The 24206-nt window shown below is 45.1% G+C and overlaps 1 protein-coding gene across 2 annotated transcripts in view; it reads left to right on the forward strand.

Moving 5' to 3' along the window:
* Positions 1-24206, forward strand: part of F13A1 (coagulation factor XIII A chain) — a 157114-nt gene that overhangs the window by 46220 nt on the left and 86688 nt on the right. The window contains exons 1-2 of one of the 2 annotated variants that reach the window (XM_038388823.2): positions 22140-22338; positions 23480-23659. In XM_038388823.2, the coding sequence (XP_038244751.1) occupies positions 23500-23659 (160 nt within the window). In that variant the 5' untranslated portion in view covers positions 22140-22338; positions 23480-23499. Of the gene's footprint in view, positions 1-22139; positions 22339-23479; positions 23660-24206 lie in introns of those variants that run through there. The other variant, XM_043508364.1, reaches the window with a different exon arrangement.

Here is a 24206-nt window from a genome sequence, read left to right on the forward strand (position 1 = left end):
CCCTGGATCCTCCCCATAGGGATGTTGAGAGTGAAGATGAGAGGGCTGGCTAATGAATAAACAGCAGATAGGGTACACCTTGCTCCTGTTCATGGCCCGATCCTACGAGCTGCTGAGGACCCTCACTCCCAACACCCATGGGGAAGGGAGGAAAAGAGGGTGGAAATTTGTAGTGGACAGACCCCCACTTCTCCCGCTTTCACAACAGGATAGCAGAGAGCAGACTTTAGCCTGTTATTTCTCTTTCTGCCTCTCTCTAGTGTTTGTTCACAAAATGTATTTGCGAACCCATCGTTCACGAGGATGAGCCTTTCCTGACTGCAAAGTTCTAACAGCAAGCACCAACTTCTTTCAGTCTACCCCACTGTGCTGCTAGAACTCAGAATTTATCACCCATGTTTAACAGTGGTGGGTCCTATGCCCTCGCTTCTGCCACACATATATTTTTCATAAAATCTCTTCAGTTTTGCGGGGGGCCCCATAACTGACTTTTAGGTCTTTGCTGCCCTATCTAATCACTGAGATGGCTTTTTTGTGAATCCTACTTTTTAAGTTGGTGGTAAAGCATTTAGTATCGCTAATGCTGCACTCAGTCATATATGACAACTTTTGGGGGGGAATCTTTTATTCTGTCTTATTTATCTTAGGGTTCTATTCTGCCATCCAGCACCACAGTTTCTGTGCTCCTTTAGTGTAAAATAAATAGCAGTAGCCCTAGTGGACTTTGTGGAGTCTCTGGCACTGCTCCCTTTTTGGGGTCAGAACTGTACTTGGGATAGGGTGTTGCAGTTTTTTTATTTGTTAGATCTGATTAATTTACTTTCTTCTCCTTTGGGTGGGGTCTCAGTTGAGGGCTGGGTAGAAAGGGATAACAGTACTGTGGGTGTCATCCTGATGGTGAAAGGCTTTCTCAAAGAGGAAGGTTTTGCAACGTTTCCTAAAGATGGTTAGACTCTGCATTCATCTGATCTCCTCTGGGAGTTTCTTCCATAGCCAGATCCCCTCAGCGGATCATGCTTTGTCCTCGGCTCTCATGCGCTTCATCCTGGGGCTTTGTGATCTGCATTAACCCAGAGAAGCACAGCTGTCAGGGAGGTTCGGAGACTGAATTTGATCTTTAATGTAGCTAGGGCTTGGTCCCTTATTTCATTTGTTCTTGGTAAAAACTAAAAGATATGATTCTGTGAGCAAAGAGTTTGGTTTTGTTTGCTTTTAGTCTGGATACATGCTGTTTCGCAACAGTACAATTCAAGCATCATTACTCATGGTGTTCTCTGGATGATACTTCACATTAAGATTCCCTCATCTGCATTTCATTTTGATTTAATAGGACAGTTATTGTATTTTAAATAAATACCAACTGCTAATTACAAACATACTGTAGTATAACAGTGCACTGATATTTGATTACAGAAGTGTTAACTCATCAAAGAGATTTCTATTTAAATGACACATGCAGGTAATAACTCCCCAATGAAATACACATCTTCAGAATTAATAGTGTCTTTTTTGTCTGCTAACACGCTCATTGAAATTAACAATACATTATTATACCATAAATAGATTTGTATTTCTTTCAATTAATCAAGAGCCTTTCTGAAACACTTTAGTAAGACCTTTGTTACGTGGATGTTTACCGTGGTTAGAAACCTTTAGTGCATATTATACTTTTTATTTACATAGGACCAGATTTTCAAAGGTATTAGGTGCCAAAAGATACAGATGAGTGACTAGCAAGATTTTCAAAAGCGCCTAGTGCCCACCAATGGGAGTTAGGAGCCTAGCTGGATTTTCAAAAGTACCTAGGCACCTATCTGCATCCTTAGGCATCAACATACCTTTCAAAATCAGCCCGATAATGCTTTTCATTCAGAGATCTCAGTGCTGTTTACAAAAGTTGCAAAGCATTATTAATTCACTTTGGACAGGTAAAGGAATGGAGGCACTGAGAGATTAATTGATTCATCCAAGGTTATACAACTTACTGGAAGATGTGAGTAGAATCCACATTTCCTGACTCCCAGCTATGAGCTCATTTCTCTAGACTGCAGGATCTGTCCCCAAATGAGGCCTCTAGCATTAACCTACTGTCCTGTCCCCATTAAGCACCAGAAGAAGGGCTGCCATTTGTGTTTGCATGAGTGCCCTTTCCTCTGTTAGCACCCCCTCCCACCTATACTTTCCTCCCCAAAGAATTCTCAATGCTGCTTGTTCCTCATCCCTACTTTCAGCTCCCAGTCTAATCCCACCTTGCTTTTTGCTGGCCAACAAGATGATTAGGAATTTGCCTGGAGGGCACAGAGGGGCTATGTTAGAAGGATGCAAAGGGGGAAGGAGTTCCAGATTGGAGAGAGGCAGGTGTGGTGGGAATTAATTCTCTCAGCCCCCCTCAATAACTAGAAACCTCCCCTCTTCCCCCAGTCCAGCTGCCACAGAAAACCCTATAATAATAGTTATTCCCCAGGTGACATAGACTTGGTAGTCAGCTCATTTCCTAGGCGTTTATGAACAAGGCACATTGATCAGTGTGCAGTCTTTCTGATATATATGATCAATTGAGGCACATGTAGTTGGGGATCAGTTGTACTTCTGAAAATAGACTCTTTGGAAAAGGCTGGATTTCCAGAGCATATCTGGACTACTCACAATGGAAAAAATAGAATTATTTGCAATGTTACCTACCTGGGGCCTTGTTCTCTCCCCACACAGAACACAAGTGATTTCCATTGTCTTCAGTGAGAATGACTAGTATCCTTTGGGGCATGGGGGAAATCAGGCATCTGGTGCTTATTATCATCCCTTAATTTCACTGAGCTCAACATACAGTGTGACATAAGGAGGAGACAAGGCCCTGAAGATGAAGAGTTGGCAAGCAGTCTATGCCACGCTGTCTGGGAATCCACTGCTAACACTCTCCATACAATTAAAAAATGTTTGCTCACAAGTGAGGTTTTTTTAAGAACAAGATTCTATGATGTGGAGAAGGTAAACAAATATTCCTTAAATGATTGCACAGTTCTTTTAATCGCCTATTCATAAGTGTCTAAAAGCCTTAACAAACAGCGGAAGATTTAAGCTTTATAGGAAACCACCCCTTTATATTTAGAAGTAAAGTCTTAAAAAACAAACACCAAAACAGCTATATATTTCCAGAGTCTAAGTAAATTTAAATGACTGTGACTATGGAAGCACAAGATTTCAAGACATTTCTACTATATGTTCTTACTAATTTTCAGCCATTATTTTCCAGTGCAATTCCCTTCATTCAGTTGTAGCATCCTTCAACCCACTGTCCCCTAATGAATCCAACAGACATGAACTGGGAGTATAGCAAGGCGTGCTTTTCTGAGTATTCACTGCAGAGATTTCTAATTACTGTGGGGTTTAGCCAAGCAGCAGAGTACAAGTTTATACCATGACTCATATGCTGTAAAACCAGTGCTAAGCACTGTATATAATTAAGATAGCATTATAGCAGTGAGATCACATATCTTTCTTTGGAATGTTTACAGTCCTGAAAATGTGTAATGTTTTCAGAGCTCTCAGATGTGAAGACTGTTAAGATATCTTGGTGACTCCATGCATCTGAAGAAGTGGGTTTTTTACCTATGAAAGCTTATGCCCAAATAAATCTGTTAGTCTTTAAGGTGCCACCAGACTCCTTGTTGTATTTGAGGATACTGACTAACATGGCTAACCCTCTGATACTAGGTTTAGACTATCATTTTGATTATTCCAGATGTTTCCCCCCACGTATTTAAGGCATCTTCAGAAGAGCTATGTTTTACTGAGAACAAAAAATGGCCTTTATACCCTTTCCAAGGATTTGATATTGTCAATGCCCACAAAGCTCTCATTTTTTATAGTGCACATTTCTGAAAGAAGTGCTTGAAACATTTGCATTACAAGTAGCATGCATGGCTAACTATATTCACTTTTGAATGCAGTAGAAAGAGCTTAGAAGTGTAATACCTGACAGCCATGAATTCAACATTTAAGGATAGCACTAGTGGGCCACTGGGCCCGTTTAGGTGAACAATTCATAGCAAGCATAAAAATTCAGCTAATTTGTTTTCCTTCAAATACATGACTGTCAAGTCTGATCCAAGAACTTTTTTTTCTTGTGGATTGGCTTATCTAAGAAACAGGATTGGAAAGGATTCTCTGGCAAGAGCCATATCTTGGGTCCAGTTGCTTTGGAATCTAAGTTACTGGATCCAAAAGCTAAATGCAAGGAGCTAACCTCCCAGCCTGAGAGGAAGGATCCACCTACCTCATATATGAGGGTTGGCACCAACAAATAGAGATATCTCAGGTCCATCACTCAGATCCATCTCCACCACCTCAAATGGTGCAAACCACAATGATTTTGCTGATTGCAAAAGTCCAGCAAGATTATAAGGTTACATCTACACTGTAATAAAAGACCTATAGCACGGCCATGGCAGGCCCGGATCAGCAGACTTGGGCTTGCAGGGCTCAGGCTGCGGGGCGAAAAATTGCTGTGTAGGCATTCAGACTTGGGCTGGACCCTGGATTCTGAAACACTGTGAGGGGGGTGAGTCTCAGAGCCCAGAATCCAGCCCGAGCCCAAACAGCTACACCTCTATTTTTAGTCCCACAGTTGAACCCCTGTGAGCCCGAGCCAATTGACTCAGGCTCTGAGACTCAGTGCTGCTGGATTTTTATTACAGTGTGGATGTATACTAAGAAAGAAGCCTCATGGATTCCCCAAGAATGACTAATATTAGGAACACTGTTTTTTCTATGGATACTGAAGGAATGTTCAGTATTTGTGATGTTCTATCCACTATCTTATGGAATCATATAGCATCTTCTGGAGGACAAGAACCTGCTGTCATCCCTACACTTTCCTCTGTTGATGTTACTTCTCCTCAGTCCAGATCAGACTCCTGAGGTTGTTGTATTTGTTCCTCCTCTCCCAGTAAAGTGTGTTGCACAGTCACAGGGGACCAGTCTCTGTCTCTGTGTTGTAGCACCAGATCCATTTTCTTTGGATCTGAAGGCTGAAATCCTTCTTGGAGCCATGTTGGGGAAAGCTTCCTCAAATAAAAGGGACAGTCTTGGTATTGCACTGGGGAAGGCCAGTGCTGCTACCTTACCCATGGTGAAGCTTATTTATTTGATCCCATATTTAGCTCTGGTTGTAAAACCTGACATGTATAGATCTTGAGCATATCCTTATCTGGAAGAAAGTCTGTGCTTGTGGTTAAGTACCCCTGCTCTGGTTCAGTGCCCCATTGTGGATCCATTCTTGGTTTTGACAGTATCCAAGAAATCAGAGGTCGAGGTTGAATAAATGAGATAGGTGGAACATTTTTATTTGGAGACCCCAATGGGTTTGGAGTGGAGGGGGCAGAAGTGAGATTCATATCTCTTCTAGCCTCCTTTTCTCCAGAGGAGGACCATTAATATATATAATATTAATTAATTATTATTAATATAGAGGCCAGCAGAATCTTTGAAACTTCCAATCCAATGGTGGTAGAAACTGCATTTCAGAGATCAAAGGAGGAACAATTTCATTCAACACAAGCTGACAAGGAAGGTAAAAGACTGGATGTATGGGGAATAAAAAATCTTTTTGTCAGCTACTCTTGACATAAAAGTATCAAACTATTAGGCAGTTATGGCATACTAACAGTACCCTCCCTGAAGAAAGGTGGCAACATTTATAAAGAATTTCCAAGATGACCTGAGGAAACAAGCAAATGCAATCTTGGGGAAAGGGCAAAATATTGCCAAACATGGATTAAGAGCATCCCTTTGACTCTTTGGACACTTCCACTGTGGTCTCAGCCATATCTTTGAGATGCCTCACATGGCTGACTTCAGCAGGATTTCCACCAGAGACCAGGATGCAAACTAAGGATCTCCCATTTGAGACGCAGGAGGCTATTTAGCTCAAAGGCAGATGAGATTCTAGAATGCACAAAGAATACTAAATCTATGGCAATGTCCTTAATGGTTTTTCCAATCTACCAGAAGGAGCTCTGGAGCACCTGTATTTAGGAATCAAAGACAATACCCTCTTTCTTCTTCCTTATCCTATTTTTATCAAAGGTGGAATTACTATCAGCACCAGAATCCTTCTCAGCAACAGCAATTGCAGAGAAACCCTTTAAACTCCATGGTAGGGGAAAATTGTCAACCACATCATCTTCTGGACCTCAGCTACGGGCTCACATTTGACATGAGGACAGAGAGATGCAATCCAGTCCTATTCAGCACTTACCCTATTCTACTTGGGAACCACCTGTTCCAGTTCTACCACCATTGGCAATGCATAACATCAGACAGGTGGATTCAGAGATTGTTCTCAGTGTACTCTATCCAATTCAAAACCTCCCTCCTCCCAACCCCCACTGCCATCCCCCTTCGAGGACCCATCTCACGAGAACCTGTTATAAGAATGGGGCCAATAGAGGAAATGCCACATGAGTACAGAGGGAAAGGATTTTATTTAAAGATACTTCCTAATAACAAGAAAGGATGGCAGTTTTCATCCTATTTTAGTTCTGAAGAAACTAAATTCATTAATCAGCAAGTTTCAGCTCCGCATCTTGTGTTTATCATCCAAAATCCCTTTCTTTTCTATGCAGGACTTGTTTGCAACTCTGAATCTGAAGGATGCATATTTTCATATTTCAATAAGACCTTCCCATCAAAAATACCTACATTTCATGATGGGAAAGGACCACTTTCCATACAAGGTCCTCCCCTTTGGTCTTTCTATTGCCCTGAGGGTTTTTACAAAGTACCTCCCTGTAGTTGCTGCACATCTAAGGAAGCAAGGGCTCTTCATCTGTGTTTATCTACATGATTGACTTGTCAAGGCATCACTCAGAGAGACGTTGTTGTCAGTGATAATGCAAATATGCTCCCTCTTTGCCAACCTGGGGTTGTGAATAAACTGGGAAAAGTTTCTCCTGGAACCCACTCAGAGGATTGTATTCATAGGGGCTACATTGGACTCGATAGTAGCTGACCTATTTTTTCTACAAGAAAGAAAGGTAAAAATAAAGTTGGTGATATCTCTACTTCCACAACCCCTTGAGCAGACAATCTTCTTCTGCAGAGATCTCAAAGCCCCACCATATCTGTGGCTCCTTTATGCTCAACTACAAATGAAAGTTGTACAGCAATGGCTACCAAGCAATTACAGACCCAGCATAGACAGCATGTGTCAAAAATTGGTGGTTCCTAGGAAGCATTATGAACACTACGTGATATACACAATATCAGAATGTTATGGTGGGGATAGCTTTTGATCATCTGAGACCTTCAATAATAGTCACTTTGGATGCATCCAGTCTAGGCTGGGGTGTCCATGTCAGCAACAGTGTCACAATGAGAGGTCATTGGCCTCCCTCAGAGAGGAAGATGCATATCAACGTACTGGAAATGAGAGCCATCAGAGAGGCTTTAAAGTCATTTTTGCCACAAATCCATTACAGTTCAGGTAGCAATAGACAACTGAACTGCCATATGCTATCTGAATGGGCAGGGGTTGCTCGTTCCCCTCAGTTATGCAAGGAGGCAATAAGCCTTTGGGATTGGTGTATAGAGATGATATTTACCTAGTGGCCATTCATCTAGAAGGAAAAAGTAACATTCTTGTGGATCATCTAATCTGAAAACCTTTGCAAATGCACGAAAACTACTGTGGTGAAAGAAAACTTCAAATTGTGGGGACAACCAGCCATAGACCTCTTTGCATCTAAAACCAATGAGACATATTTAATATTCTGCTCTAGGGCAGGGAGAGACAAGGGATCTATCTCAGACACATTTCTGTAAGACTAGGGACAGCATCTCCTATATACATTTCCACCTTTCCCTCTCATTCTGAAGGTGATGACAAAGATAAAACAGAATAGAGCTGAGATGATTTTAATAATCCCAGTTTAGATCAAGCAACAGTGGTATCTGGACATTTATCTGTCCAGGGAAGTATACAGACTCCTGTCGCTATAGACAGACTTACTGTCACAACAGCAAAGGACAGAATTATCACCTGGATTCTCAGTCACTTCATCAAACAGCATGGGCAATAGAACTTTGAGACACTTGAAATAGTCCTGTTCCTTAGAAGTTCAGAATGTTCTGGGAAGGAATCCACATGGAGATGTTATGCACATAAACAGAAAATATTTTTATTATGGGAAAACAGTAGCAATTGTGACAAAGTTCCTGCTCTACCTTGGTGGGTCTTGCGCTTATTGGCGGATTTGCTCGCCTTGGAGCTTCACAGCAGCCCTCAGCTTGGCTGTTTTTCTGAACCCACAGTCCAGGTCAACTCCTCCTGTGTCTGACCAGGAGTTGGGAGGTTTGGGAGGAACCCGGGCCTGCGCTCTACTCTGGGTTCCAGCCCAGGGCCTTGTGGAATGCAGCTGTCTAGAGTGCTTCCTGGAACAGCTGTGCAACAGCTACAACTCCCTGGGCTACTTCCCCATGGCCTCCTCCCAACATCTTCTTTATTCTGACCATAGGACCTTCCTCCTGGTGTCTGATAATGCTTGTACTCCTCAGTCCTCCAACAGTACACGTTCTCACTGTCAGCTCCTAGTGCCTCTTGCTCCCATCTCCTCACATGCACACCACAGACTGAAGTGAGCTCCTTTTTAAAACCCCATCAGGTGCCCTGATTAGCCTGCCTTAATTGATTCTAGCAGCTTCTTGATTGGCTGCAGGTGTTCTAATCAGTCTGTCTTAATTGTCTCCAGAAGGTTCCTGATTGTTCTGGAACCTTCCCTGTTACCTTACCCAGGGAAAGGGCACCTACTTAGCCTGGGGCTAAAATATCTGCCTTCTATTACTCTCCTATAGCCATCTGGCCTGACAGTGTCACACAATACATAGATCCCTATACAGCAGCTATTTAGTATATTTTAGAGTATTTGCTCCATCTTAAAATGTCTGGTTTCTCATCGTCATCCAGAAGGGTTCATCTCTCAGCTATTTCTACATACCATGTCCCTGTTAATAATAAACCAGGGTTTGTTCAGGATATAGTAATGAAATGCTTAAGAGAGCTTACGTTCTATCCACCACTTAAATGTCCTGTATCATCCTGGGATCTAAATATAGAGCTTACTCAACGTATGCAACACCCTTTGGAAGAGTTTATGCTATTCCACTTATCCATTAAGATGACATTTCTCATAGCTATCACCTCAGCAAGGAGAATAAATGAGCTACAAGCACTGGTGTATGAGCCACTGTCTACTATCTTCCATAAAGGCAAAGTAGTGCTACACCCTCATCCTAAATTCTTACCTACAGTGATTTCTAAATTCCATATTAATCAAACAATTAATTTACTGGTATTCTTTCCTAAACCACATAGTCATATGGGAAATACCCAAGTACACATGCCTGATGATGAGAGCTTTACTCTATTAGTTAGAGAGAATCCAACAGTTTAGACAATTGCCCAATCTTTTCATCTGTTATACAGAGAGAAGGAACGGTCTGGTTATCGCTACACAAACATTGTCTAAATGAGTTAGATACAGAAGGCATATTAGTCTCTGCTCCCTGAAAACAATGAGATCTCATTCTGCTAGAGCAAAGGAAGCCACTATGGCATTCAGCAGACACATTCTGCTAGTTGAGATTTGTAGAGCAACTACATGGAGCTCCATTTGCGCTTTTACCAAACACTGCTCTTTAGATTTAGAATCTAGATCAGATGCACAATTTGGTAAAGCAGTTTTCCAATCTTTATTATATTAGGACTTCACAGATCACCTTCCTAGGATAGGTGTATTGCTAGCCAATCTCTGCCAGGAGTGGCAATATGGAGAGGCCACTTGATGAAGAAATGATGTTTACTTACCTGTAACCTGGAGTTCTTCAATACAGACTCTGCATATTCATGGTCCCCATCCACCTTCCCCTCTTCCTGGATCCTAAACACCACAAAGGACACGGGATCAGGAGGGAAGTGACTAAGGTGGTCACAGCCCCATGCTGATTTATACCCCCAGCCTCAGAATGTTTGCTGAGGGAAGAGGTGGGATTGGGTACCTGAGTACTCCAACAAGCACTGCTAGCTAAAGTTCTTCTTTGAGTGATTTCTCATGTGCATTCCAATAGGTTTGTGCGCGCCACGTGCACAATCGCCAGAAGCTTTTCCTTAGCGGTACCCGTCTGGTTGTCTGTGGAGACCTCTAGAGTGGCGCCTTCATGGCGGTGTATATATGTCCCTGCCGACTCGCCGCCTGCTCAGTTCCTTCATACCACCCGTGACAATCATTGGAACAGCTTAGTCTCTTGCTTTGCAAGTGCCTTATCTAGTGGTTCCCTTGTTTCTAGTGTAAATAGTTGTTAGTTAGTTGTTAATAATTGTAGATTAGATTAGTTTAGCTTACTTCAGGGGGTTTCCCCCCATTCTACTCTCCCCGGCACCGGGACATGCCTCTGTCGCAGGGATTTAAAGCATGTGAGAAGTGTGCAAAACCTATACCAACGAGTGATCCGCACACCGCCTGTCTCAAGTGCCTTGGGGAGGGCTATCAGACAGATAAGTGCCCTATTTGCAGGAGCTTCAGACCCAGGACTAAGAGGGAGCGGGACTATCGCCTGAAGCTACTCTTGATGGAGTCAGCCCTTCAGCCACAGCCTGAGCCAACGCCGGCATTCTCGGTGCGCAGTGCACCAGCCTTGGTGCGGGATGTCCTGGCACCGAGGAAGGAGTCCGCCAGGAAGCACCTCCACCGCTCCCCGACCCGCAAGGCCAGTGTCTTGCGGCGGCCCCGTTCACAGTCCCTGGTGCCGCATAAGAAAAAGAAACCAGACAGGGGACGTTCCCCTGTCAGGAAGCTGAGGGGGGATTCCAGTGGGGTGTGTCCTCCAGCGGAACACCCTCGGTCTGGTCCCCAAGAACCGGCGCCGTTGACTCCAGCCCCAGGCGCAGAGCCGTTGAGTCTGGCGAGAACGGACTCTCCTACCTGCGACGATTTGGAGGAAGAGCTTGACCTCCCCTCTACTCTGGACACAAATGAGGTGGCTCAAGACCTCACTGATATGACGGAGCAGTAGTACCACTCCCCGGCACCGTCGGGCTCCGCTCCCCTGTGGTCAGGTACAGAATACTCGTCAGAGTGAGACGCGGAATTGTCTGTGTCCTGACGCAGCCACTACCGCTCCTGGTCCCAGCACCGATCCCAGCACCGTAAGTCAGCAGAACAACCAGCACCAATCGCCACTTGGCTACCTCAGTGGCAGGACCCAGTGCAATGGCCTTTTTGGACCCCATGGGCCTACCACCAGGCTCAAGGTCAGGGATCTAGGCCAGTATCGGTGGTATCCAGCCCCCGTGCCCTTCCATCAACGACGTCAATGCACGCCACACCCCTAGAGCCCCTGAGGATCCCTTACGTGACAGGGCTGTTGAGCGGCTACAGTCGAACATGGCCCCCCCTCCACCGACGTTGGTGGCACCTGAACCTCTGGTTGCGGGGTGCTCTGAGGTACCTGACCCAGCCTCCAGAGAACCGAGGGGCAGGAAGACCCTGTCCCCGGAACCTCTTCCTCCTCTTCGCCAGACGAGGTGGTGGCAGGTACGTCCACTACTCTACCACCAATGGATACCAAAGGCCACCAGGGCCTGCTCAGGAGGGTAGCAGTTAACCACAACCTCCAGGCAGAGGAGATTATGGAGGACTCAGATCCGATGGTGGACATCCTCACCCCCGAGGGTCCTTCCAGAATTGCTTTGCCCCTCATAAGGACAATTCAGAACACCACAAAGGTGCTCTGGCAAACCTTGGCCTCTATACCACCAACAGCTATAGGGGTCAAGAGACACTACTTTGTGCTATAAAAGAGCTATGAGCACCTGTTTACCCACCCCCAAATGGGGACTCTGGTAGTTGATGCGGCAAACCACAAGGAGCAACAGGGTCAACCAGGCCTCACACCTAAGTCACGTGACGCCAAGAAGCTAGATCTCTTTGGCTGTAAAGTCTATTTGACTGGGGGGCTCCAGCTTTGGGTCGCGAATCAGCAGGTGGTGCTTAGCCAATACACTTTCAATTCCTGGAGCTCGTTGACTAAATTCCAGGAGTTAATCCCAGCTGATTCTCGCAGGGAGTTCGGTGCGCTTCTTGAGGAGGGTAGAGTGGTCTCTAGGACCACCATCCAGGCAGCCCTGGACACAGCGGACTCTGCGGCTAGAACCATGGCCACCGCCATCACTATGAGGCACAGAGCATGGCTTCAGGTTTCAGGGATCCCACCTGAGGTCCAAAATACAATTCAGGACCTCTCCTTTGATTGTCAGGGCCTGTTTACTCAAAATATGGACATGTACCTGCACAGCCTGAAGAACTCGCGGGCAACTCTGAAGTCTCTGGGGCTACACAACGGCCCCCCGGGTGTTCACCAAGTGTATGGCAGTAGTGGTCACCTTCCTCTGCAGATGCCAGGCGCAGGTGTTCCCATATTTGGATGACTGGCTCATTAAGGCCGAGTCTCTTGGACTCCACACGCGCGAGGGCGTTCCTTCCAGAACTGCATTTCAAAGCGCTCAAGGACATTATCCAGACCCTCCTCCTCTTCCCCACAACTATGACCAGGCACTGTATGAGACTACTGGAGCATATGGCGGCCTGTACATACAGCATGCCAGGCTGCGCCTCCAGCCCCTCCAGACGTGGTTAGCACAGGTGCACAGACCAGGCAGGGACCCATTGGACTCAATCGTGGCCCTCCCTCCTCAAATTCTCCACTCTCTCCAATGGTGGCTGCAACCACAGCTGATTTGTGCGGGAGTACCCTTCGCAAAACCCCAACCCACATTTTTCCTTGTCACAGATGCCTTGGCACTCAGTTGGGGAGCGCATCTGGGCAATATCAGAACCCAGGGCCTCAGGTCCCATGCAGAGCTATTGCTGCACATCAACATGAGGTTCGCCTGGCAATCCAAGCGTTTCAGGCCCATCTACAGGGCATGTACATATCGGTGCTCACGGACAATACTGCAGCAATGTTTTATATAAACAAACAGGGTGGTTCTGGTTCCTCTCCCCTCTGTTGAGAAGCCCTCGCGCTGTGGGACTTTTGTGTGTGTGGGACTCCATACACCTGCAGGTATTGTACCTTCCGGGGGAGCAGAACTAGCTGGCAGACCGCCTCAGTCGCTCATTCCATGGACACGAGTAGTCCCTCAGACCAGACATCGCTCACTCAATTTTCCAGAGGTGGGGCTCTCCCCACATGGACCTGTTCATGAAGCAGAGGAACAAAAAGTGCCAGAGATTCTGCTCCTTCCTGAACCACAGCCCAGGCTCCATCGTGGACGCCTTTTATCTGTCATGGACTGGTTACCTGCTGTACGCGTTCCCGCCATTCCCCCTCATACACAGGGAGCTCCTCAAGACTCGTCAGGACAGGGCTTCCTTAATTCTCATAGCACCAGCGGTGCCCCACCAGCACTGGTTCACCATGTTACTGAACCTCTCCATGGACACACCAGTAGTGCTCCTTCTCTGTCCAACCCTAATCTCACAGGACCATGGCTGTCTACAGCACCCCAACCTGGAGTCACTCCACCTCATGGCATGGAAGCTCCATAGCTGAACCCTCTTGAGCTTCAGTGCTCGCACTCAGTTAGGGAGGTCCTGCTAGGGAGTAGGAAACCCTTCACTTGAGCCACGTACTTGGCTAAATGGAAGTGTTTCTCCATTTGGTCTTGAAAAAGGGGAACTGAGCTGCAATCAGCCCCAATTCCCCTTATTTTGGACTATCTTTTAGATCTCAAGCACCAAGGGTTAGCAATATCATCCCTAAGGGTACACCTCGTGGCCATTTCGGCCTTCCATCCAGGAATGGTGGAGGGTTCAGTGTTTGGTATTCCCATGGTGAGCAGGTTTCTTAAGGGCCTTGGCAGACTTTATCTTCCAGTACATCGGCCCATCCCCCCCAGGACCTCAACCTGGTCCTGTCCTCACTCATGGGCCCCCCCCCCTTTGAGGCCATGGCTACCTGCCCTCTCTCCTACCTTTCCTGGAAGGTGGTTTTCCTGGTGGCTATAACCTCCACTACTCATCCGAACTGAGGGCACTGATCTTCGAACCTCCGTACACAGTATTTTATAAAGACAAGGTGCAGCTACGCCCCCACCCTGAGTTCCTGCCTAAGGTTGTCTCCCAGTTTCATGTGACACAGGATATATTTTTACCTGTGTTCTTCCTTAAACTCCATTCCACTCACAGGGAGCGCATGTTCCATTCCTTGGACGTTAGATGGGCCTTAGCATTTTACACTGAATGCACAAAGCCATTTCGTAAGTCACCACAGCTCTTTACTGCTATTGCGGAAAGAATGAGGGGGCTCCCGATCTCATCACAGCACATCTTGTCATGGATCACGTCCTGCATCAGGACTTGCTATGACCTAGCTCAAGTTCCAGCCCCGCCGATTACGGCGCACCCTACCAGAGCGCAGGTGGTGTCTGCAGCTTTCCTGGTGCAGGTGCCTATCCAGGACATTTGCAAGGCGGCAACCTGGTCGTTAGTCCACACCTTCACATCCTACTATGCCATTACCCAGCAGGCGAGGGATAATGCTGGGTTTGGTAGGGCAGTCCTGCACTCGGCAGTTAGGTGAACTCCGACCCCTCCCCCAGGGTAACTGCTTAGAAGTCACCTATTGGAATGCACATGAGCAATCATGCGAAGAAGAAAAAAGGGTTACTTACCTCTCGTTACTGTTGTTCTTCGAGATGTGTTGCTCATGTCCATTCCAAATCCCGCCCGCCTCCCCACTGTCGGAGTATTCCGGCAAGAAGGAACTGAGCAGGCGGCGGGTCAGCAGGGACATATATACCCCGCCATGAAGGCGCAACTCTGGGGGTCTCCACAGCTGAGCCGACGGGTACCGCTAGGGAAAAGATTCCGGTGATCGTGCATGGGGCGCACGCACACACCTATTGGAATGGACATGAGCAACACATCTCGAAGAACAACAGTTACGAGAGGTAAGTAACTGTTTTTTCTACCATTTGGCAGCCTGTACTGGTTGGAGCACCGCAGGAGTGTGACTATGCAGAGCCCATCTCAAAGAACTCTGGTTACAGGTAAGTCACCTTCATTTACTGAAGCACCTGGGGAAGATGCAAGCAAACATAACACCCAACCCATGTTTATCAACTGCATTTGATGATCCCTTACTTTTGTGTATGCTGAGCCACCAGCAAATGTTCTTGAATCTGGAAGAACAATACAGAAGTATGTGAAACAACTGAAGGGAACTTTAGGAAAAGATCAATGTTAAAAACAATAGAGATGTGTCAGTTGACTTTCCTACTTTGCTCACATAATTAACACTATGATGTTTTCCTGATGACTTTCTAATGTATTGTTGAAATAATAAAAACAAAACAATTACATTTTGGAAAGAAATCTAAGGGTGCTCTTACACATATGGGATAAAATTGCTTAAAATGAAAATAGTTAAAAATTGCATTGATGATAAATAGTATCAGCGAAAGTTCACAAAATTAATACTGAGTTTACAGTTGAGAAACAGACTTTCAGCATGGAACTCTGTCCCTGGAAAGAGTCCTGTTGAAGTCAATGGGGGGAATCTACATGAGGGCATGTATTCATGCCAGCGAGTTCAATTGCCGGATTGGAGCCTAAAACTTTAGGCAAGAAGTGATGAGAGAGAGTAACAAATAGCCCTATAAGGACAAGGACTATAATAGTGAGATTATTACGTTACTTAAGTGGTTGTTTACACATCTTGGTGTCTCATTATACAGCTGAGTCAATAACTGATTTTTTGGCTTGATGGCCAAACTGAAAAATGTGAAAAAAATTGATTTGTTTCAAGCCAAAACTGATTTTTTTTCCTCCTGCTGAAACAAAAAAAAATTTTGTTTGGGTTGAACAAAACATTTCAATGGTCATTTCAAATCAAAATTTCAAAACACAATGTTGATTTGAAGCATTTTCTAAATGAAATGGTGATTCAAAACAAAGAGGTGTGCCAAAAAATGCTGAGCAGCAAAATCGTAAACTACTGGAAGTGTAGGTAAATGCAAAGTCATTAGTATGGGCTAATTAGTACAATCAGTGCCCATTTAGGGCACCACATTTAATGGAGGTTTGCAGAAGTGATGACCATGCCGTGGCACTACTAACTGCCCTGACCCAAACTATTCATACTCACCCGTAGGGTTTCTGTTTGCCTTTTCTCCATCAAGAATGGCTGTTTGTTCTTTCTCAGCTGTGTGTAGTGGGCAACTCTGCCAGGATACCTCCTTTGAAGCATCACTGTAGCAAAGAGATGAGGGAGGGCATTTGAAGCACCATCTGTAGGTAACTCAGAGACAGCCTTTTAGATGAAGAAATGATATGAACAGACCTAGGTGGGGGATGAATAGATGAGCACCTCGGGGTAAGAGGAAAAATGCTTTCATCTTTTAAAACACCAAGGTATACAGGGCCAACCATGAGAATTGGAGCATAAACAAACAGCTTTGTGAAGGAATGAATTTCAGTGAATCAAACTGACTCTTTGTAATAACCCCGTCATATAAAGGTGATGTAGTTTTTATGCTACTGTGTATTTTGTCAATAAATTTGTGGAAGCACTGCAGCACTGTTTTGAGAAATAGGTACATGGGGAGAGTTTAGGATACATTTGTTAGATTAACCTTCGCAAACCACACTGCAGAAGATTACAGTGGGAACAGGAAAGAACTTGCTGACTTTGTAAAAATCAAAGCCTGCAGCTTGCACACATCCACAATTATGAAACAACTGTTAAAAATGTGGATAATGATTCAAAAGTTCATAGTTTAAAAAACAATTACACAACAGTGAAACAGCACCTCCTTTCAATTCCTTATGACTAAGGCAGCATGTCTGTCACAGAGGTCACAGATTCCGAGACTTTCTGCAGAGGCCAGCAGCAGCAGTTTGGGTATGTGGGAGGGGACTCAGGGCAGGGGCAGAGGGTTAGGGTTGCACTTACTTGGCAGGGGAGGAGGGTGTCCCTGGCTCCCACCAGCATGTCCCTGCAGCTCCTAGGCAGAGGAGCCAGAGGGCTTTGCGCGCTGACTGGACCCATAGGCGCCACCCCCACAGCTCCCATTGGCTGCAGTTCCCAGCCAATCGGAGCTACAGAGCTGGTGCTTGTGGCAGAAGCAGTGGGTGGAGCCCCCCTCGCTTCCCTTCCCCTAGGAGCTGCAGGAACATGCCGCTTGGAGTTGGGTAGGGAGCCTGCCAGCCCTGCCAACCCTTTGCCCTCCCCCCACAATCAGCAGGGGTTGCGGGCCACGGGCCGCCACCTGGCTCCCCATTCCAGCATCAGCAGGGGCCCGGGTTGTATGCTGCTGCCCGCCTCCCACCCCAGCATCCAGGCCCTCCTGGCCCAAGTTTTAGTTAGGGGTAGATAGTAAAAGTCATGTACAGGTCACCGACCATGAATTTTTTTTTACTACCCGTGACCTGTCCATGTCTTTTACTAAAAATACCCATGACTAAAACGTAACAACCCTCCGGCATCAGCCGTCAACAGATCAACTACCTCAGATGTTACTGTTGGGATGTTTTACAACTCACCCTTGCACCTCCTTCTTAAACTGCACACTTCCTTAATTAATAAATTACTCAGCTCATCTGTACAAAGATGCTGGTCAGTACTGGATCAGAAAGATGGTCAAAACCCCATTTTGATAACTGTCTTCAGGAGAAGCCAAAGAAGCAGTTTCACTAGAGACTCTTCCATAATATAGTTGGAGTGTGTAGCGATAGCTACAGCAAAGGTTGCCTCCGAATTTCCATTCAGACACGAAGCTTTTATGGCTCTGAGTCAGCTAATGTAGACATACCCTTAAACACCTGCTTGAATCAATGTGTTTAAGGGTATGTCTACACTGTAGTGTAAGCCCAGGGTTCAAACTCAGGCTCAAGCCTAACTCCCCTTCCATCTACACACAAATTATGTTAACCCAGGGCTCAGACCCAGGCCCCAGGAGCCCTTGGAGGGGGATGGATGGATGATCTGAGCCTAAGTCAAGCCAGAACCCAGGGTCCAAGCTCTATTGCTTTGCAATGCAGATGCAGCCCCACTGGATTTGTGCTCTGGCAGTCCACCAAAAGCATCTCACAATCCCATGGGCCAACTGTCTTTGTCCTCTGGAAAGTCAAGGTTGGTGGAAGGTCAAGTTTTCTCATGCTACACTATGAACAAAGGGCTAAAGCAGCCACATTTTAGGAGGGCTCCAGGAAGTTTGGGATATGGGTGGTTGGACTTGGGCCTGCATAATGCAATGTAAATGCTGTAGCCTCACATTGGGACCCAGGGTTCAACCATTCCTAAGCTGGGGTTACAAATGAGTATAGATGCTTAAACCCTAGGTTAACAAATCCAGAGTCTGCTAACATGAGTTCTACTAACCCTGGGTTTACTTTGCAATGTAGACATATCCTGAGTGGGAGAGGATTACTCACGTGCTTAACTTTAAAAATGAAGAAAAAATTCTCTCTCTCTGTATGGAAAAAAGTCACATTGACTTCACCTGGCTTTGGATCAGGCCTGTGAACTTGGGAAGGCTGTTCCTGGGAAACTGCAGTTGACTCATTGGTTTCCAACAGTTTACAGTGGAGTGGCAACTTTACAAAGAAGAGTGCTCTATCACCAGACTTTACAGTGCATCATTAATTACGTTTAATGGCACTAAAGGAAAACCAGGGCTTTCTGTTCTCCATTTATCCTACTGCATCACCCCTTCTGTCAACAGATTTGAGCCATCCAGCCGTTGCTCCACAGGAAGGTAAATTAAGGTCCATACAGGCTAATAGGTGAGGGAGAGCCATTCCTAGGAAGTCACAGCAATGAGAAAACACCTGCTATCCGGAGCTGTCATAAGCATGAATTTGCATCACTCCCCCCACAATAAATAAATTGCAATCTAGAGAACATTATGCTCCCTGGATGCAAAGCCCCACTGCTGTTGCAAATGTGGTCTCTCTGCTTTCAGTGTCATTACCAGACTTGTGAAAGCTCCCCAGAGGTCTCCTGAAAGATGGGAATGGGCACAGAAGGGTATTACAACCACCAGGTGTTTAAGCACTACGGATTGAATATGATTGGGCCACTCTGTCCATTTGTTCACCCTCTGTGACTGAAAGCTTTCCTCCCAGCTCTAAAAGCACCACAGCCACTTGGGGAAGCGCATGACTTCCTCTGGGGGCTGAATTTTTTATTTGTGTTGCAGGCCCCTGACAGGATAGAAGCAATATTTATGTCAGTTTTTGTAATGTCACTGCAGCAGCTACAATTCAGGGAACTGAAATGCTGGATCATGAGTCATGGTATAGAGAAATCATAGACTAGAAACAAATGCAACTATCCCCAGACAATCCTCTGTTGTCCCAAGGCAATGGCAGCACGTACCAGTTCCCAATACTATTAGGATGATGCCCATTATTTATGTGGGGGGAGAGCGAAAAGGGATTCTGTTGCAATTTAGAATACAACTAAAAGGCCCTTGGCCCTGATTGTATCCTGTCTGCTCTTGTGTTGCCATTTACATCTGTGCAAAGTGGGCATAAAGCCACCACCATTCATGTAAGTCAGCAGAGAATTCTGACTAGTTGGCATTTTACACCCACATTGCATGCAGTGTACATGATGGCACAAGGTGCAAAGCGAGGAGCTGGGAATTCCAATTTGCATCCAGGGAGTGGGGAATTCCTATTTTCAGCTGAACAGGCTGATGATGCCAGTTCTTTATCATTAGGTACTTAGCTATGTTAAGAGCTAGGGTAGGAGTACGGCCAAATTCTCTACTGTTGTAATTCAAGGCATGACTTCAATGGAGTTATGCCAGCAGACAGTTTAATCCTGAATTTACATTACTGGACTGTAGGCAATAGCTCTCTGTGTGGGGGACAGAATGCCAACTGCCCGTCTTTTCAGTCTCTAATCCAGACTGCAACATGATGAGTGGTCTGATCTGATTAAATGATCACATACATTGTGCTGTAAGTAAGGGGTGATCTCCACCAGCCAGTTTGTCCATGAGTATGTCTGTTTATTGTATGCACATTGTGTCTGCTGCCAACTAGCAGCCACTAACTGGAAACTGAGCTGAGTCTCCCTTCACACTAGTTTACCCTCGTGTAACTCCATTGAGTTAATGGAGTTATTCCTGACACATCAGGTACAAATGATATCAGAATTAGGCCTCCTGGCTTAATCTTCAGCTGTGCCAGAGCAGATCTCAGTGCAGCTGAGTGAGACGTGGGAGAAGGGATGCAAAGCTGACTCTAAGCTGGATTTCTGCTCCTTCTTCCCCTACCGCTGGAGCTGGATTTAAGATTGCTCTAAATTTTACCACCTTAAAATGGCCCCAGGGGGCCATTCCACTGGTGAGGATCAGACCTCAGCAAGTGTTTCAAATTGCTTTCTAGTCATTATATTACATGTGAGGTTGTCTTTCAGAGTATGGGAAATCAAGGACTAATGGTTTTTATTTACTGAGCACTGACAGTGTGTTGTGCACCATATGTTAATCACAGGAGTTTCTCTCACTCCTAAAACAATACTTGCTTTGCTTCACTGTGCTCCTTAGCTAACCACAGTGACGTAGGTTATCCCTATGTGGAAAAAGCTCTAGATTTCTACTTTAAAAATTGCCACTTGTGGAGTTCCATTTGGCCCCACCTGACCCGGAACCTGTGCACAACTCTTTAGGTGTAAGCAGCTCTCTGGGTGTCGCGATGTCTTCCACTGCCAGCAGCTACACCAACACTCCCCTTGTGGGGCATGGCCACTCCTGCTGATTCAATCAGGACTAACTCCCAGGAGAGTTTCAGCTTGCAATGCATGTGAAGAGCAGGAACGCTGACCGTACAAAACAGCTGCTCTTCAGTTCATGCATTTTCTCTGCCCACAAACTCTTACTATGTGGGGCGGAGGGGGAGCCTTATTGTGTCTGGAGGCAATGGAGGGGGTTTACATCGATGCTGAGGACATCAGAGCACACTTTGCTACTGCACACTGTGCAATGAAGAGTAGCACGTGGTTTATTCTACCAATTGACTCCTGTTGACCATTAAAGGGACAGCATCAACCTGAAATTTGTCAATTGTAAGAAGTAAAAGTTATTGCAGGTGCTATACCTGCCCTTGGTCTTTAAATATTTTTTCCCCACCCCATCCTCATTGTTGTATGAAGGACCCACACACAGGGGAACAGGGAAATTATTTCACAAACTGTTGTCTAATGCATGAAGTAAACAAGTACACTGAAAAATAGATCAAATCATATTACAGTAGGATTAGGACTTATCTGTAAAAGAGCAGCTCATACATGTTGAGACAGAAGGATGATTTAATTCCCCAAGCTGTGGCCCTTTAACTGCAGATATACAGGCCCAGATTGATAAACATGACTTTAATTTTGCACTTGCAAAATTGTGCATGTAGATATTTGCATGCAGAAAACTTCAATGTATGTGGGAAATTTTTTCATGCACAATATAGGCTCTGGGCCAGATCCTCAAGTGGTGTAAATTGATTTCAGTGCATCTGTATGGATTTACATCAACTAAAGAGCTGGCCTGTATTTAAGACTGAGTGAAACAAATAACCCAGCTTTGGGACAGATCCACATGGCCCCTGTGCACCACTCTAGCGATGCAAAGAGGCAACACAGCAAGTTTAACCAGCTGGCTGAAATTTCCTAGTGTGGCAAGCCCAAGTAGCATAGAGCTAGCATGACTGGATCTGTGCCATTGTCTTCAGGGGCATGATTAAGGGAAGGGGCATGCCCTTTTATAATCTGGCAATCCCCAGATGGCATAATAGCCCCTTGGGGGCTGTGCACCTGGCAGAACTTTGAGCAGCAATGAGAGGTTATAGGATTAGCCCCAGGAGTGTGGAGCAGTAAAGGTGCCTTATAGCTACTTTCCCACTCTCCTCCCTCCCTGCCCCCCCACCCCCCGAGCTGCTGCTGTGTTCTGCTTTGCCACAGCTAAGGCGCGAGACCCCTACATGAAGCGGTATGGCAAAACTTATTTTACCATATACACTGAAAATTGTATATTGAAATCCTCCTGATGTATTGGGGGGGCAGAAGAGTGAGAGACACCCAAGTCTCCAGCAGCTGTTGCTGCTGCCTGGAGGTGGTGTGAGGAGGGCTTGCCAAGAAGGGAAGTCTCCCAGCCCTGCAGGGGGGGCGGGGAAGGGAAGGGGATATACTGCAGTTACTTAAGAGCTCCCAACTATTGCCAGATTTCATTGCACTTGAGAGAGTCTACCAGAAGCAGGAAAGAGAACATCTGAAAAGAAGGTACCCTGGCTAGCTAAACACTTTCTTCCAAAGATCAATGCTATTAACTAATTGCCACATTTTGAAATGCTGCTTGAATGGGTATTTGGAAGAAGCTGAGTTCTCAGCATTGGGGATTTTTCTGAGCAGGCTGCAGTGCCTTACACACACACACCAGCTTTATGCTACCTCAAAGAGAAATCTCTTATCATCCAATATCTGCAATTTCCCTTTAATTGATTTACTCTAGAGAAGTAGAGGAAAAGTTTTTGTCCCCTTTATCTTGAAACCTGCAGGGTGTGGGAAATGATTTTATTGTCTGGGTGTCTTGGGCAAATCTTCAGATATTTTGTGTGTTTAAAATATGTAGAAACCCTATACTAAATATGATAGCATTCATTTCAAACACTTTCTAGTGTTTTGGACTCATGATGCAGTATAATTTATGTGTGTGTATTAAATCAGGGTAGAGAATTTGTGAGATTCTCTCACCAGAGATATTAATTCACCACTTAATCTGCAATGATGCCTTTTTGGAGGGTTATGTACGTGTATATATATGTATTTAATCCTAAACCATGGAATCTCCCAAATGTTTCAAAGTCTTGCTATTCCCAGACAAACACTTTTGTGGTTGGGTTTATTCTTTCTTCTCTTTTTCATATGTTTTGACCTTCCAAGCCTTGGGATTCTAATCCATCATTAGACTGATGCTTTCTGCCTTTGTTTTATTTATGTGAGACTGAAAATGTGTAAAAAGAAAAGGAGTACTTGTGGCACCTTAGAGACTAACAAATTTATTAGAGCATAAGCTTTCGTGAGCTACAGCTCACTTCATCGGATGCATTTGGTGGAAAAAACAGAGGAGAGATTTATATACACACACACACAGAGTTATAAATCTCTCCTCTGTTTTTTCCACCAAATGCATCCGATGAAGTGAGCTGTAGCTCACGAAAGCTTATGCTCTAATAAATTTGTTAGTCTCTAAGGTGCCACAAGTACTCCTTTTCTTTTTGCGAATACAGACTAACACGGCTGCTACTCTGAAACCTGAAAATGTGTAGCGCATTGTCATCATACACTTGTTATTTGTTTCTCCCTCTTAGACGTGGGGCTCTAGCTCACTTTTCTTTTCTCTTGCCCTCCTTTTTCCTTTTAGGAGATTGCAACGTTGTGAGAATGTCTGAACCAACGCACACTGACAAAGAGAAAAAAAAAACAATTCCCCCTAGCCTGAGTGGCCGCAGAGCCCTCCCTCCAAACATCTCCAATGCTGAAGAAGATGAGGTCCCTGTCATGGAGATGACTGGTTTGGTACCTAGGGGATTTAACCTGAAAGGTACAGTGTACTGCACATTTTAAGAGTTGAACCCTTTCTATATTTCCAGTACCTACTTCTGTTTATGTCTACGAAGTAAAACAAAAACACTTGTAATAACAAAGTTAGGTAATAATAGTTTGTTGTACTTCTGTAGATCCTTTCATTTGAGGATCTCAAAGGCCTTTACAGACCTTAATGAATGAAGCTTTGCACCATCCCCGTCTGAAAGAGGAAAGGAAGTTATGTCTGTCTTACAGGCAGAGAAGTTGATGCACAGAGAAATTAAGTGAACTGCCCCAGGTTCACCATGTCAAATAGTAGAGGGAGGAGGAAGATTCAGGAATATTTTGACAACTATAACACTGAATTCAGTTCATTGTGACTTGTGGGGGTCATATTATTTGTTGTTCAAAAGTGTTCAGATGATTTATTTCTGAAAACGTTTTCAAATCTTGAATTAGTCTTTAAAATTACCAGAAATTGCTTGTTATGCTCCTGGTTACAAAGTTTACAATCCGGGATCAGTATTGATGATACATGACTTGTATGTCAAACAACACTGAGT

Source organism: Dermochelys coriacea, chromosome 2, assembly GCF_009764565.3.
Source record: "Dermochelys coriacea isolate rDerCor1 chromosome 2, rDerCor1.pri.v4, whole genome shotgun sequence".
NCBI lineage: Eukaryota > Metazoa > Chordata > Testudines > Dermochelyidae > Dermochelys > Dermochelys coriacea.